The sequence below is a fragment of the Papio anubis genome, chromosome 17 (assembly GCF_008728515.1).
Source record: "Papio anubis isolate 15944 chromosome 17, Panubis1.0, whole genome shotgun sequence".
In the NCBI taxonomy this organism is placed as follows: Eukaryota; Metazoa; Chordata; class Mammalia; order Primates; family Cercopithecidae; genus Papio; species Papio anubis.
In genome coordinates, this window is record NC_044992.1 from 52,735,530 (window position 1) to 52,752,689 (window position 17,160).

Sequence of the window (17,160 nt, forward strand, 5' to 3'; positions counted from 1 at the left end):
GCGTTCCCCCACCCCCTGATCCTGGCCTGCCCGAGAGGGGCTTCTGGAAACATCCCTGTGCTTTCTACCCTCGATTCCTCGCGGGCCCACGTCCCAACGGGTCACAGTCCCCGCCAGCAGAGGAGCCACCCGTTCATGCCCACGCCAAGCCCTCGCCATGTGAACGCCCGGGTCAGAACCCCCGCGCCCTAACCCTGGCCAGCGGGGGGCCGCGGCGGTAGCAGAGGGTCCGGCCCACCGCATCCTCCCGAAGCCCCGCGGCGTCCGGGGCGCGGGCTTTGCCCAAGTTTGCTGGGCGATGCCCTTCCCGGAGCCCGAGTTGTGGGCCGGGCGGGAGGGGCGCGTGATTGACAGGCTGAACTACAGACTCATCTCTTACCTTAGGCCGCGGGCGCTGATTGGCTGCTCGCTGACATCCTCAAACCCGGCTGCTCCGCGCTGGGCTCGGGAGGGGGGCGGCTGCGGGTGGAGGTGCGCTTCTGACAAGCCCGAAAGTCATTTCCAATCTCAAGTGGACTTTGTTCCAACTATTGGGGGCGTCGCTCCCCCTCTTCATGGTCGCGGGCAAACTTCCTCCTCGGCGCCGCTTCTAATGGAGCCCCACCTGCTCGGGCTGCTCCTCGGCCTCCTGCTCGGTGGCACCAGGGTCCTCGCTGGCTACCCAATTTGGTGGTAAGACTCGCCTCTTGTCTGCCCGCGGCCCGGTTTCTCCGCCGCGTCCGGGGAAGGTGGGGGCGCCGGCCGGGGGTGGGCCGCGGCAGGGCTGGGGCTCCTCTCCTCGCCTCCCTCCAGCCCCCCACCCACCTACCCCTCCTGGATTTTCTGCTGGTGTCGCCTTCAGAATCCAACTCCTGGCTCCTCTGATAATCACCATTTTCCCTGCTCCCCGCTGCAGGGGCTGGAGGACTTTCCCATCTCAGAAGGTTTCTTATTCTTAGATCCTAACCCTCTGCCCGTCCCAATCTAGAGGCCCCCGAAGACCCCCCATTTGCTTGCAGTTGGGTTTCTGGAAATCCAGCACTGTCCCTGGGGCCCAGCCACTCCTCTTCTCCATTTTGGGGTCTTCATGGGCAAAACCATCCTGTTCCTTCACTGCCACCCCACCTCTGCCGGCGCCTCCATCAAGAGATTCCCCCACAATAACCCCCCTTTGCCTTCCTATTTCAGACCCCAAAGGCTTCAGGGCTCCTCCCGGGGCAGGGGAGTGGGTGGGGGTATTTCATCAGATTCTCCCCACTGCTCTAGATTCATCTTGAGCCTCTGAAGTGAATATGGTATTTGCTGATCCGGGATGCCATTGAATTCGGATTTTATTCATTTCTTGCTTGTCCACCCTGGCAAAAGGGGGGTTCCTTGAAAATGGGTTGTCTGGGAGGGGTAGGCTTGTTATTCTTTGACCAAAAATCCAATTCTCCATGTCACATTTGTTCCTTTTGGAAAACCGAGGACCGAGGAGAAAGGGAGAGGGAAAGGAGAATTCCGTCCCTGAGAAATGCGGATACAAAAGACATTTTAGTAAATAAGGCTGGGAAGCCGGGCGCAGTGCTTGGGGGGCTGTGCGTGTCTGGGGGGCCGGGGTGAGGAATAAACATCCCTTTGGGAGCCCCAGCTCCAGGAGTCCCCTTGTTTTCAGAGCGGCCCCATCGCCGCTCTCCCACCCTCTGCAGGTCCCAGGGGCCAGAGGGGAAGACACTGAAACCAGTTCTCTAAATTACACCCCGCCTCTCCCCAGTCTCCAGCCCCCTGCATTCCGGAAAACTTTAATTAAAGAATCTTCCCCTCCTGGATGCAGGAGAGCCTCGGCCTGGGGGTGGGAGGTGAGGAGGAAGAATTTGGGATCTGTGAGTGAGAAATGGGCTGTGGCCCCCGGGGTGAAAGTCAGAGAGAAGTGCCACCATGGTGCGGTACTGCCTGCAGGTCCCCAGACTCCCTGCCTTTCACCAACCCAGAGCCTAGGGTAGGAGGAGCAGAGACAGCGAGATTTGGGGGCCACACCCCGAGTCTTCCAGTTGTTTGGGGGTGGTAGCATTTGTGTCTGGGTGTTTGGGGCCCCTGGGAGAGAGGGTGGGGACATGGCCAACGGTCTCTGTTTAGAGGGTACTAGGAGTTGCTCCCAGGACAGCCAGCCAAGGGGAAGTCTTTCTTCTGCCCAACCCACACTTTTCCGTGGGGCTGGGCTCACCTGAGGCTTCCAGCACATAAAGAAGTCCATGGGGTGGCCAGGGCAGCCAGGGACCTCAGGAAGGAGGTTTGGCCAGTCTGGGGAAAGACTGCTGCCAACACCAGTCTAGCCTCACCCGGCCATTCCTGCCCCTCTTCCCATTCTCCGGCCAAGGCCATGCCGTTTTTTGCCTTGCCTTCGCAGGGACTCTGGCGGGTTGGGGGAGGGTAGGAAGGAAAGGCTTGGCAGCCCATAGGTGGCAGGGACTGAGGAAGAGAGCCCAGGCTCTCCAGCCCTATGAGCTAGAAGAGGGCACTCTTCCAGTCGGTGGAGATTCTGGTGTTAGATGGTGTCTTGGGGACCATCTAGATAGGGGTTACCCAATAGGAGGAAATGCTGGGGAAACCTGGAAGGTCAAGACATTGGCCCTAACATAGTGCTAGACACATGGCTTGTTTGGGAATTTGGTGGGGGACAGGAATGCTGCTTTGTCTAGGCCGAGGAGAGAGATGTATGGGTGTGTGTTGTGTGTGTGTATGTGTTCTGGGTCTATGACCCCGAGAGGTGTTTTCTATACACTAGTGTGTCTCTATGTGCAAAAGTGTTTGTGCCCGCAACTGGGCTACTGTGGATATGAAATCGTGTGGGTGTGTTGGGGAATCCATGGCCCATGACAGGTTGTGCTGTGTCTCTGCACACAAGTGTTAGCAAGTGGCTGATGCTGTGATGTGTGTATGTACATGTGTAAGAGACAGAGAAGTCTAGAAGTATCTTTGCCCATGTAAAGGTCAGAGCCTGTGTCTGCTTGTGACGCTGGGCTTGACTGTGTTCATGACTGGGCATGTGAGTGAGTGTGTGTGTGTGTGTGTGTGTGTATACGTGCGCGCGCATGCCTTCATGACAGTGTGGGGAAAGCCCCACAGATGTCTTTGTGCGTGAATATCAGTGCTCATGGCCATGACCTGATTGTGCTTGTAAGGAGGAGAGCGATACTCAAGTCCATAGCTGTGTGAGGGCTGTGTCTGAGTCTGCCTGTGATCCTGTCCCCAGGTGCTGGGCCTGGGGCTGAATGGCTGTGAATATGTTTGCAGACATCTACCTGTGGGTATGAATGACACCTGAGCTTGGGTGTCTGGTGGGCAGCCATGGGCCCGGAGGGAAGGTCCAACAGGAAGCAAAAGTCTCACAAGGTGGCTTCAGGGGGCACAGCTGGCCAGGGATGGCACGCTAGAGAGGCAGGGGCACAGGATTCCTTGACACCAGCTTGTCCTGTCTGTCCAGGCGCTAGAGTCACTGGCCCTTCTCTCTGAGGTTGTTTTCCTTTGGTCTTGGAGCTGGGGTGGAGGGTGAGTCACCTTCTCAGGGCTAGGGCTGGGGCTGTAGGTAGATCAGGGCCTCTGCTTCCTGATTCCATTTCTGCCCCCACTCCCCAACCTAGCCCCCGCCAGGCAGTCAGATTCCAGCACTTTGAGCATCTAAGCCCATCCTGGCCTGCCCTCTTTGGACCACCCAGCTCACTCATTCCCCAGGAAGGATTTACAGGGGAAGTCATGTAGCTGGGATTTCCGTCCATGCGGACCCTCAGGCACGACACCCTGAGCCCGCACCGCCCAGACCCCAGTCCTGAGAGAAGGTTGACCAGAAGGGACAGCTCTAAGGGGCCTCAAACTGACGTCCCTGGGAGGAAGAGATGTTCTCCAGGTAGTGACAGAGCCGGGACAGGAAACAGCAGCACTGATTTCTCGAATTCCCCTTGTCAGTCCCAGTTAGCTCCTGCTGGAGAAACTTGTCTGTCTTCTCCTTCTTGGGGGCGTGGGGTGGGGGGATGAACCTATATTATTAGGGCCTAGCCCAGCACCTGCTACATTCCAGCGGTGGACACGCAGATGGAGGGGGCCTGCTGGAGATCAGGAACTCACCCTGCCGCTGTGTGACTGAGGACCAGTGGCCACCCATCTGGGTCTGCTTCCTTACACTTCACCCAGGGGTCCCCAGACTGCCCTGCCTCACAGCTTGGGTGAAAGTGTTTTGCAGAGGACAAGGGCAGTGACCTGGGAAATAGGACACCTGAGTTCTCGTCGTCCTGGGACCCATCCTTCCACTCGAGCACCTGCCTAGGACCTACCTTAGTTTCCCCATCTGTCACATGTCCTGCTGCCTCTCCCACCCACTCCCACCTCCACCCGCCTTTCAGAGGCCTGTGAACATGTTCAGTCAAACCCCGTGGGGGTCAGTGGGCTGGGCTCAGGGAGGCACCTGGAGACTGCGGGGGAGGAAGGCCCCAGGCCAGGTGTTAACACTTGTAACAGGCAGGAATTACAGCTCACTGGGGCTGGGCTGGCTGGGGCTGGTGAGGAGCTGAGCTAGCTGGAGGCTGTTGATCCCACAGACAGACAGACAGACAGATGGGCAGATACCAGATCGGATGGCCAGGCTTTAACCGGGTGGTCTCCCTTCCAGGGCAGACCTTTCCCTGGGGGGATATGGCGGGGAAATTAGTCCAGGTCTCTTGGAAGTGAGTTAACAGCCCCCCTGCTCACCCCGCCCCCATCATGGGTGGGGCTTCGGAGTCCAGAGGGAGCAAAATTGGTGGCTGATCTGTTGGTATTCTTCTGATAGGATCACATTTGGCTTAAAAAGAAAAAAACAGGTCAAACGTTATAATAATACCAAGAGCCTGAGCTGAGTTATGTCCTTAGAAGAACCTGCTTTAATATGTGTGGGGACGGCATGGGGGAAGGGGACACTCTCAGGGAAAGTTCTAGACTCTCAGAGCATTTTATCCACAGCTCCGGGGCCAGGAGGTGAGTGATGGGTGGAGTCTGAGTATCACCCCCACCTCCACCCCAGGGAATCTGAGGGCTGGGGTCTATGATGTCTGCCCTGCAATTAATCCTGGCCTGGTGGGAAGACCTTTGGCGAGGAGGTCAAAAGAGGCAGGAGCTGGACTTTGGTGCCAAGTTCTTTAGGAGGTACTTGCTGCAGCTTCACCAGTGGCAAACCCAGCCAAGCCCTACCAGAGCCCACACTCTGGCATCTGGGTACATGCTCAGTCACTGACAAAGGTGGAGAAACTGAGGCAGAGAGGGCTCTGGTTAGCAATCTCCAAAGAATGGACTCAGCCCAGCAAGCATCTCTCATTCTATTCACTACAGAACTTAATGCTAATAAACATGAATGGTACTTGGGCAGATGTAGAATTGGAAGAAGTCTCTCCTCAGTCTGGGCAGGAGACAAGAAACCAGGGGATGGCACAGGAAAGGTGACTTATCTCACAGGAGGATGCAGCTAACAGACCCTTCAAGGGAAAAAGAAGTGGGAAAAAGGAAATTTTTTTGGTCTCAGAATGTGATGAGCCAGGAGTTGAGCAGAACCTTTTCCACCCACCCTGATGTGAGCCACAGAAACCTTCTCCAGCTGCCAAGGAGGGCAAGACATCCTCCACCCCTCATTCCTAACGCAGGGACGAGGCATGCCTAGCCCCACCCACACCCCCTGCAAAGAGCCATCCTGAGGTGACATCTGTACATCCATGTTATCCTGTATGCTGGAAAATGGTGAGAGTGGGGTGTTGGAGAGACCTAGGTCTGAATTCCAAGTTCAATACCAATGGACCCTTGGCCTAGGATGAGTCCCTTCCCTTCTCTGGGCTTCATTCAAGTCCCTGCCTCCTTCTGGGCTTCATTTTCGTCAACCATATGGAGGGGTCTCTTCTGCCTCTCAGAGTCACAGGGCTATGACAGGTTCTGGCTTCATTGCTGTGAAGCATGACACTCCACGGCACACATTCCGGGCCTGTATTAGACAGTCCACCCCTTTCTTTCTGTGACTCCATCTGACCTAAATCCCAAAGAGCTGGCTGCCCTACTCCCGTCAAGCCAACCTGCTTGCACTTCCAAACCTCGCCCCAAACCCTCCCACTCTTCTGGAGCCAGGCCGTCTGCATTCACATCTGGCTTTTTCATGTACTACCTGGGTAACCTAGAGCAAGTTAACCTCTACAAGCCTCAGTTTCCTCATCTGTAAAATGAGTGTAATGATTGCCTCTATTTCATAGGGTTTCAAAAATGATTCAGTGAATACTTCTTAGAATGATACCTTGCGTACAGGAAATATATCGATGTTAGCCATTTTCACCTCCTATCTGCAAGCTATTGGCTCACTGAAGCCCTGGAGCCAAACTTGCCTTTTCCAAGAAGCCCTCCCAGATTTGCCACACCTGGCTCTGTTTTCCCCTTTTCTTCTTTTTGCCTGTTTGCCCCACAGTGCTGTAGCTTTATTCTTAAGTTGAGGGCGCTGGGCTAGGCTAACCTCACTGCAGCTCTTTGCCTGCCCAGGAAGGGGCGGGCAGGGTAGAGAAGGTTACTGGAGTGTCCCCTCATCCTTCCCCGACCCCCAGAGTCTGCCAGACTCTTGCTAGGACCTAGAGCCAGGGGGCTGGGCACAGGAGGGGTGGGGGAGGCAGGCTTCCCAGGGGGAGTGGCACCAGGGCCGCCTGGAGCAGCCTGAGCAGAAGTTCCTTCTCTAGGAGCTGAGAGATGATTCAGAAGGTGATTTATAGTCGGAAGGCAGAAAGCTTGGCTCCTGGCAGAAGCTGCTGCTTAATTACATTCTTGGGGCGGGGGTAAGGGGGTGGAGGTATGTGGGCGGGGGGCAGCAGGGGCCAGACTTCTACCTCCTCCCCGTCCAGGCCCTGTCCCTTTGGCTGTCCCAGCTCCAAGCAGGGTCCTTCTTTATCCTGCTGCCAGGGAGGGAATTCCCTGCTCTCAATGAGAGGCTACGCCAGGAGTGCAGGAATAGCTTCTGGGAGTGGAGAAGGTGGGAAGAGAGGGAGGAGGCCGGATCCCATCTCCCAGGACTTCTGCAAGGGAGACTGGACGGTGACATGCTGGAAAACGGGCCTTCTGGGAAGGAGCACTCGGTCTCCTGCCTGCTTCTGGGCAGGGAAATAGCTAAGGCACCTGGGCAGAGTTGAGTTTATTGAGTTTCTTTTTGTTTGAGACAGAGTCTTGCTCTGTTGCCCAGGCTGGAGTGCAGTGGCACAACCTTGGCTCACTGCAACCTCTGCCTCCCGAGTTCAAGCGATTCTCCTGCCTCAGCCTCCCAAGTAGCTGGGATTACAGGTGCGCGCTACGATGCCTGGCTAATTTTTGTATTTTTTAGCAGAGATGGGGTTTCACCATGTTGGCCAGGCTGGTCTCAAACTCCTGACCTCAGGTAATCCACCTGCCTCGGCTTTCCAAACTGCTGGGATTACAGGCGTGAGCCACCGCACCCGACCAGAGTTTCTAGAATCTTTTGAGTGGCAACTCCACACTCTCCTTCGGGCACCCTGTCCTGCTGCTGCCTGGGAGGGCCTGCCTGCCCGTTTGCTCCTTTTCTGTCACTCGGGTCTCAGTGGGCCACGGCGGCTGGAGAGAAGGTCCTGCGCTCAGAGGCTGAAACCCGGTTCTTCAGCGTTAGGCAGCCTATCTCTCGTGAGCACAGCGGCTACCCCAGGTGCACAACAGTTCTGCCAGCAGGCACAGCCCCATACCCTCATGTCAAACTAATATCTCAGAGAGTCACACCAATGCCACTGGGTGCAGCTACAATCACTTCCACGCCATTGATAGGAGCCCCCATTCTGTTTCCATACCTGCTAAGTTGACATCAGCATTTGCCACATTAATACTGACCCATGCAGCAACCCGCCTGATGACACCTGAGGCCGCTTCGTTCCCTGCATGGCAGTGGTGAATCCCAAATCCCTCACTGCTAGTTCTTCAGGCTGGAAAGGTGTAGGGCGAGCAGGGGTAGGCTTGCCGAAGCCAGTAGTGTCGATTTATCTGTTTGCAGCCTGGCTTGTACAGCCGGGAGGAGTTGGCAGGGGTCAGGATGGGGACACTAGACAGCTCTCTGGTTCCCCCCGAGGCGGGCCTTCTCAAAATGGCCTCATTATGTGTGTGGAGTGAATTCCAGAAATGTCAGGCACACCCATACATCTAGGGAATGAAGGAGACGCCGGAGCGGGCTCTGGGGTGAGAGGGGCCAGTGTGAGGAGGTGGTCGGCTTCCAGGCAGGGAGTTAGGGCACCTGAGACCTGGCTCTGCCACCATCTTGATATTAGGCAACTCCCTTAACTGTTCTGAGTCTCAGTAAATAGGAGAGTTGGGTAAGCTGCCGGCCAAGGACTTCCAGCTCCGAGATTGCAGTCCTGCAGGCTGTGTTCCACGTTCAGGTGGCCCAGCTATTCCATCTGTGCCTGGTGGAGAGGGTGGTCACTGAAAGCTGATCTCAGGGAAGGGTCGGGCGTGCAGAGCCCTAAACTCTACACACAAAGAGCTGTGATACCGTCGATGAGTCTCCTCCCTCCTTCAGTTTTCTCATCTGCAAATTGGATGATGATAATAACACAACCACCTGCCCTGCCTGCTTGCAGGGCCGTGAAGAACTTCAGGTGGAATACTCTTTGTGAAAGCACTTTGGGAAGTGTCAGGTTCTTTCCAGAGAAGTTAACTATCATTGTGAGTCCTAGAAAAGAGGAATAAGAAGGCTGGGTGTGGTGGCCGTAATCCCAGCACTTTGGGAGGCTGAGGGGGGTGGATCACCTGAGGTCAGGAGTTCCAGACCAGCCTGGCCAACATAGTGAAACCCTGTCTCTACTAAAAATACAAAAGATTAGCTGGGCATGGTGGTGGGTGCCTGTAATCCCAGCTACTCGGGAGGCTGAGGCAACACACTGCTCAGACAGTGCTAAGAATGAACCCTGAGCCTCTGAGCTTGAGGAGTTGATATTTCTAGCAGAGGAAGAAGCGGGGCTGCACAGGGGAGTCCTCAGCTCCTTCCTGTAGGGGTCCTGATGCTCAATGGAGAGCCCAAAAAAAAAAAAAAAAAAAAAAAAAAAAAAAAAAAAAAAAAAAAAAACAGCTCAGGACATGGGGCTTGGTTATCCTCCTGGCCTAATGCAAAAACCACCGGCCAGACCCAGAGTGAGATTTCCAACCAGGGACACATGGGAAGATGTAGGTGGAGGTGAGGGGGGCAAGGGCAAAGGGCCGCCAGCTGGAAGGGGCTCTGCTGAGGTCTGTAGTCATCAGGGAATCCTAATGGCCTGGGTAAGGCCTAGCAAACTAGGAGATGGGCACAAGCCTTTCCCTCCAGCTCGGCTGGAAAAACTGGGAGGACTGAGTGTGTGTACATGTGTGTTGGGGAGGGGGATGGGAGCAAAAGGACCAAGCACCCAGGTCTGTCTGGAAGACCTTTCTGGAAAACCTGCCCCTGGGCACAGAGTCCCACTTATCTGCCAGAGCCAGCTGGGCCAGCAAGGAAAACCAATCTCATTAGTAATGCAAATAGGGGCTTGTGCCGTGAGTGAGCAGGCATCCCGCCTCCTCTCCAGCTCCCACCAATCATCTTCACAAGGCGGACTGCTGAGGGTGCCACTCCCCTGCTCTAAAACCTCCCATGGCTCCCCTCTTCCTATCTGGCACTGAGGCTCCCTATGATTTTGCTTCTGTCCACCTGCGCAGTTGTACCTTTCACAAACCTCCCCCCAACATCCCTCTTCAACTGGAGTACTCACGTTTTTGCTTGTTCATTGAAATACTTCCACCTCCTCTCTCTGACTTTAAAAGGCAGCCCAACCCGGGGCCTGTTGAGCAGGGGTCAGTCTGCTCTGCGCTGCTTAGCTTGGACCCCACTTGGCTTAGGTCATGTAGCCCTGAACTATGAAGGGTCCTTAGAGGGTCTCCCAAGATGGACGGGCCCCTCGACCAGAGCAGGCTGCTGTCCCAGAAGCGGAGATGAGCCTTTTCTCCCAGTGTCAATTCCCCTGGGTTTCTTTTCTTTTTTTTTAAATCCCAGTTCCATTTGCAAACGTTTCCTATTCGTGTACTATTTCCCCCTCCACGCTCACCAGCTCACACGATGCTTAAGTGTCTAAGTCGTTAATTTTAAGATTGCAATTGGCGGAAGTTGTTTCTCTATCCAGGAACAGGTTAATATGTTTGTTGACCGTGTGCTACGTGCTGGTCCCCATACAGACGCCATGATCTATCTGAGTCTAATTCTTGCCAGTTTATCGATAGGGAGTCCCATAGTGCAGCCTGGGTATGGCGTGGGAAGCCGAGCCCACATCCTGGTGGACCTAAAGCCCTTTTTCCTTCTACCACCATTCAAGCTCGGTTGTGGACTTGTTACTGGCATAAAAATGTGCTTGTTCATATTCTACTTTGTTCGCCAAAGGATGGTTTTGAGGCAAGTTTACACTTGACCTTCCACTCAAAGGCTGATACTTTGGGCTTATAGATATTATCTGTGAACGTCTGGGAAGTCTCTTATTTGGGGATGTGCCCTCCTCACTGGCCACCTTTCCACAAGTCATCAGACTGTCTTTAAGCTGGGACTGCACAGTTGCTGACAGCAGTGGCCATGTGAGCATTTTCTTGCCCCTGGGATGGGTAAGGGGCGACCTTGATCAAATCACTGCCTCCTGGGCCTCAGTTTCCTCATCTGCGAAACCGAAAGGATAGCGTAAATGACCTCTCAGATTCCTTCCAGCACTAAGCTCTTTCCTTCTACTTAGTCCTTTTTGCTGCTTTGCATCTGGTCTCCATCATATAAGTGCCAGAAAGCAGTCGGGCAGAATCTTCTTTCTTGCCCTAGTGCAATTCTTGTGTTGGTATCTCTGACACAGCCAATTGTTCATTTCACTTTTACAATTCGACCTTCAGCTTTATTTCTCCCCGAGGAGCCAGCATGCTTTCTCCTTTCCGATAAAGCACGCTTCCCTTTATGTCCTGGCTGTGAGAAAACTTAGAGGTCCACCTGAAGCCCCATCCTTGCACCCGGGTGGACCTTGACCCTGATCCTGCTCTTCCGTTTTCATTTTGTTATTGAATCTGATGTGTTTTCCGTCATCAGCCTCTTGAGGGCAGGCATGTTGGAGTCTTTGTACCTGGCCTGGGCATAGTGGATCCTCAATAAAGACTTGTCTTTAGGATACACATTTGCTGTCAACCTCTTCAAATCCTTTCTGGAAGGAAGCAAGGCACATGCGAATTAAAAAGCAAAATAAACATTGCTCTGGGAGGGAGTTGGTCCTGACTGGATGGTTTTGAGTTGTGAGAATTCCAGTCCACTTCTGTTTCTTTTTTTTTCCATTTATTTATTTATGTAGAGACAGAGTTTCGCTCTTGTTGCCCAGGCTGGAGTGCAGTAGTGTGACCTCGGTTCACTGCAAACTCCGCCTCCCAGGTTCAAGCAATTCTCCTGCCTCAGCCTCCCAAGTAGCTGGGATTACAGGCACGCACCACCACTCCCAGCTAATTTTGTATTTTCAGTAGAGATAGGGTTTCACCATGTTGGTCAGGCTGGTATCAAACTCCTGACCTCAAATGATCCACCTGCCTCGGCCTCCCAAAGTGCTGGGATGACAGGCGTAAGCCACCATGCCCGGCCTTCTTGCTGTTTCTTTACTGTCAGCTTTTCCCCAAGTCTACAAAAAGCTTGTCTTCAGAGAAGTCACCTCTTTTCTTTCCTTCATGTTCTTCTCCATTCTAAAGCTGAGGTTGGTTCCTAATCTTCCTCTAGGGACTGTCTCTTGTTCCTGGCCAATGACTGTGTCCACCCCTTCTCCTGGCTCCCTTCACGTCTGGTTCCTCCCACCCTCCCTTGCCTTGAAAGCCCACAATGCTATTGCCACCTTTCCACAGGTGATGGAGTGCCCAGGTGGCACCTGCCCTCTCTCCAATGGAGCTGCTCCCTTCCCCAGCAGCCTTCGTGAGGGCCAAGCCCCACTCTGCAGATGGAACCCCAAGGAGAAGCAGAGGGGAGTGACTGGCCAGGGATCTCCCCATTCATCCAGCGAGGTGTCCTCACAACTCAGACTGGCTCCCCCCTCCCCTCCACTTCTGCCCTTGGGCAGCACATCTGCACGTCACCCCACCCAGCCCCTGACTTCAGGGGAGAGAATGTCTAGCCTCAGGCTGGGTGGTCCTCCATCTTAACTGCAGCTTCTCTAGGGGATTCCGGAGCCTTTCTCTGCTACCAGTAAGGATGGAGTCTGTGACCTCTGCACTGTCCTGGAAGCTAAAGCAGCCTCAGGAAAGCAGTCTCTTCATCCCCAAGTTACCTGTGAGAAAACTGAGGCTCAGCTGGGCTCGGTAGCTCATGCCTGTAATCCCAGCACTTTGGGAAGTCAAGGCAGGCGGATCACCTGAGGTCAGGAGTTCGAGACCAGCCTGGCCAACATGGAGAAACACCATCTCTACTAAAAATACAAAATTAGCTGGACGTGGTGGCATGTGCCTGCAATCCCAGCTACTGCAGAGGCTGAGACAGGAGAATCGCTTCAACTGAGAGGCGGAAGTTGCGGTGAGCTGAGATCTGGCCATTGCACTCCAGCCTGGGCAATAAAAGTGAAACTCCGTCTCAAAAAACAAAAAAGAAAAAAAGAAAACTGAGACTCACGGGACCCAACCGGGAGCTGTAAGGAGCTCAGAAGCAAGTGGGCAGGCTCCAGTGGCAGCTAGTAATTCCTCACTTATGATGTCCCAGGTATCACATATATTGAGGAAACAAAGCACACACATTAGCTCATCCTCCCGACAACCCCAGGAGGCAGAGACTCTAGTTATCCCCATTCTACAGATGAGAAACTAAGGCCCTGAGGCACCATTCCGTTGCCCAAGGCTCCATGAGTGGTAAACCCCAGAGCACTAAACAAGAGACAAACTGCCTAAAGCCAGGCCCTTCAGTGACACCACACCACAACCAGGAAGTTCTTCCTTAGATCTGGCTTCAGTCTTTCCTTAATCCAGACCCAGGTTTTCTTCCTGAGGATGTGAATATCACTGTCAAGTTTCAGTTTTGTTTGGTTTGAGACAGGATCTTGTTCTGTTGCCCAGGCTGGAGTACAGTGGTACAATCACAGCCCACTGTAGCCTCAACCTCCTGGGGTCAAGTGATCCTCCTGCCTTAGCTTGCCAAATCGCTAAGACTACAGGCAAGCACTGTATGTGGCTAATTTTTTTAATTTTAATTTTTATTTATTTTTGAGACAGAGTTTTCACTCTTATCGCCCAGTCTGGAGTGCAATGGCAAGATCTTGGCTCACTGCAACCTCCACCTCCCGGGTTCAAACGATTCTCCTGCCTCAGCCTCCCACATAGCTGGGATTATAGCCACCTGCCACCACGCCTGGCTAATTTTTGTATTTTTAATAGAGATGGAGTTTCACCATGTTGGCCAGGCTGGTCCTGAACTCCTGACCTCAGGTGACCCGCCCACCTCGACCTCCCAAAGTGCTGGGATTACAGGCGTGAGCCACGGTGCCTGGCTTTTTTTTTTTTTTGTAGAGATGGCATCTCCTTACATTACTCTTGCTTGAACTCCTGGGCTCAAACAATCCTCCTGCCTCAACCACCCAAAGTGCTGGGATTCCAGGGTTATGGTTCCAGTTTGCACTTGAGGACCAGGGTTTGTCTCATCTCTGAATTTTCCTGTCTGGAGTTGGTTCCTTCCGGTGGGTTTGTGGTCTCGCAGTGAGTGTTACAGCTCTTAAGGACCCCAAGGGTGAGCAACAGCAAGAGTTATTGTGAAGAGCGGAAGAACAAAACTTCCACAGCATGGAAGGAGACACAAGCAGGTTGCTACTGCTGGGGGGTGGGGTGGGGTGCAGCTTTTATTCCCTGTTTGTCCCCCCACCCCGTCCTGCTGATTGGTCCATTTTACAGAGTGCTGATTGGTCCACTTTACAAAGTGCTGATTGGTCCATTTTACAAACCTCTAGCTAGCTACAGAGCACTGATTCGTGCGTTCTTACAGAGCACTGATTGGTGCATTTTGCAAACCTCTTGTAAGAAAAGTTCTCTAAGTCCGCAGTTAACCCAGGAAGTCCAGCTGGCTTCAACTCTCATTCCTTCCCTAGAACAATTTCTCCCAGGCAACCCATCCTCTACTCACCTTTAACTACTTGTTCTCCCTCTTCTGATCTCTCACCTGCTTTTCTACAACTTCCTGCAAGTCCTATAGCCACATAATTGCCTTTAAATCAGGGAAAGAGGAGGCCTGCCCCCAGTTCTCTGATTTAGAAGCTTCCCTCTGGTGTCTTACAGCGTTTCCCTTCCCCATAGGGCAGGGAGTCTGGAATCCAGCATGCCTGCCCTCAAGAGGCTTATGACGGAAAATACATCAAATTAAATAACAAAATAAAAACAGGCTAGTTGTGGTGGCTTGCACCTGTAATCCCAGCACTTTGGGAGGCCGAGGCAGGCAGATCACTTGAGGTCAGGAGTTCGAGACCAGCCTGGCCAACATGGTGAAACCCCGTCTCTACTAAAAAAACAAAAATTAGCTGGGCATAGTGATGCATGCCTGTAATCCCAGCTACTCAGGAGGCTGAGGCAGAAGAATTGCTTGAACTCAGGAGGTGGAAGTTGCAGTGAGCCGAGATCACACCACTGCACTCCAGCCTGGGCAACAGAGTGAGACTCCATCTCAAAAAATAAAAATAAATAACAAAAACAGAAGAGCAGGATCAAGGTCAAGGAGAAGACAAATATGCAAGTCAAGGTCAATGCGGGTGCAAGGATGGAGCTTTAAGAATGGAGCTTCCCCTGCGTTTCCTCACAGCCAGGACATAAGGGAAAACACGCTTTACCTGAAAGGAGAAGGCATGCTGGGTCCTCAGGGAGAAATGCCCACCTACAGCCCATGCCCACCCTCTTCAGCCGCATCATGAGAATTTAGGCTCCTGGGGTTTCTGGCCCAGACAGCTGTGAGCCTGCTTCCGGGCCCTGCAGGCCTCTGCCTGGGGCTCATCCTGCCAGGGCAGGCCACACTGCTGGTGGCGAAGGGCTGGTCCAGGGAGATTCATTTGCAAGGACTGTGGCTGGAGTTTGAGGGTGTGGCTGGGGCATCCAGTGTGGGATGCAGAAGGGATGGGCAGGCTGCAGGCTCAGGGCTGGATCTCCCAGGTCACCACTGTCTAGCGTGAACTTTATGGGACAATCTAGTCCTCTAGGTAGCAAATACGGTTTTTGCCAAGATAGGAGGATAGAATGATTGTTTAACTTTTTTTTTTTTTTTTAAGACATAGTCTTGCACTGTTGCCCAGGCTGGATTGCAGTGACCTGATCTCGGCTCACTATAACCTCGCCTCCCAGGTTCAAGCAATTCTCCTGCCTCAGCCTCCTAAGTAGCTGGAATCACAGGCGTGTGCTGCCACACCTGGCTAAGTTTTGTATTTTTAGTAGAGACAAGGTTTTGCCATGTTGGCAAGGCTGGTCTCAAACTCCTGAGCTCAGATGATCCGCCTGCCTGGGCCTCCCAAAGTGCTGGGATTACAGGTGTGAGCCGCTGCGCCTGGCCGAATGATTAACTTTTTAATGAAAGTATAGGAAAAGATGAAAACTGTCTTTTCTCTGCTTTCACCCTGCAATAATCAGTACAGAAGACTTCTGTGACCAAATGCGTGCACACACCAAGCAAGCCGTCCATTCTGTGGCCGACGTCAGTCAGCGTCCTCCAATCTAATTCAATTCTGACGCTCTCCACCTGGACATAGTATCTAATCCCACAGGTTGAGGTCTTAGTCCCCAGGACAGCCCCCCACTTCCAGTGTCAATCCCACGCCCCAGGCTGCTTTACGTGTGGTCCTGACTGACTTGCTATAAATCAGAGTTCCCATGACTCCCTCCTTGGGTTCCATTAATGTGCTAGAGTGGCTCGCAGAACACAGGAACACACATTTACTGGTTTATTATAAAGGATATTACTGGTTTACTGGTTTATTATAAAGGATACAGATGAAGAGGTGCAGAGGGCGAGGTCTGGGAGAAGCTGCACTGAGCTTCCATGCCTTCCCCAGGCACGCCACCTTCCAGGAACCTCCACGTGTTCAACTATGCGGAAGCACTTGAACCCTGTCCTTTTGGGTTTGTATGGGGGCTTCATTCCATAGGTATCATTGATTAAACTATTGGCCACTAGTGATCAACTTAACCTTCAGCCCCTCTCCCCTTCCCGAAGGATGGGGTTGGGGTTGGGGTTGAAAGTCCAACCCTCTAATCTTGGCCGGGCGTGGTGGCTCACACCTGTAATCGCAGCACTTTGGGAGGCCGAGGCAGGTGGATCACCTGAGGTCAGGAGTTCGAGACCAGCCTGACCAACATGGTGAAACCCCATCTCTACTAAAAATACAAAAAAATTAGCTGGGCGTGGTGGCAGGCGCCTGTAATCCCAGTTACTGGGGAGGCTGAGGCAGGAGAATCACTTGAACCCAGGAGGCGGAGGTTGCAGTGAGCTGAGATCACACCACTGCACTCCAGCCAGGGAGACAGAGTCAAACTCCGTTAAAAAAAAAAAAAAAAGAAAAGAAAAGAAAGTCCAACCCTTTAATCCTGCCTGGGTATTTTGGGGTAACCAGCCCCCATCCTGAAGCTCCCTAGGGGCTGCCAGTTCTCCATCAGCTCATTAGCATACAAAAAGACATCACTTTGGAGATTCTAAGGATTTTAGGAGTTGTACGCTGGGAAACTAGGTCGAAGACCAAATATATATTTTACAATATCACAAACATGCGTACAGGCGAGCACACAACTTGTCAGTGTACAGCTTAATGAGCTGGATAGAATATCTTACGTTTAACAGTTTGTGAACCTGGCATGAAACTTTTCAGTACTGGGCACATGGTGAATGAGGCTTCATTGCGTGGTCTCACTCCAGGCAGGATCCCTGCTGCAGTGAGTCCCTAGGGCGTGGCGGGGAAATGGTTCCACCAGGGTCCAACCGGCACAGCATCGGGAAGAAGGCTTGCCTCCTCTAACGTGGCTGCATCGTCTCCATCCCTCCCTCGGCAGACCCACAGGCACTGCCTCCTCAGTTGTGGTCACTTCTTACTTCCAAGTCCTTTTGTTAAATCCTTGACCATGTTTTAGCCTCCTTTCTAGCCCCCAGCGATCTTTTCTGATCAGTTTAGTCAGTCTTATTTTAATTTAATTTAATTTTAATTCTAA

The 17,160-nt window shown here is 53.0% G+C and overlaps 1 protein-coding gene across 2 annotated transcripts in view; it reads left to right on the forward strand.

The window, feature by feature from the left end:
* The first annotated feature begins 434 nt into the window (after window positions 1-434).
* WNT3 (Wnt family member 3) overlaps window positions 435-17,160 on the forward strand; it is a 54,716-nt gene continuing 37,990 nt past the window's right edge. For both annotated transcript variants that reach the window (XM_021928378.2, XM_003913222.4), the window contains exon 1: window positions 435-672. In XM_021928378.2, coding sequence (XP_021784070.1) covers window positions 593-672 — 80 coding nt within the window. In that variant the 5' untranslated portion in view covers window positions 435-592. The remainder of the gene's footprint in view (window positions 673-17,160) is intronic.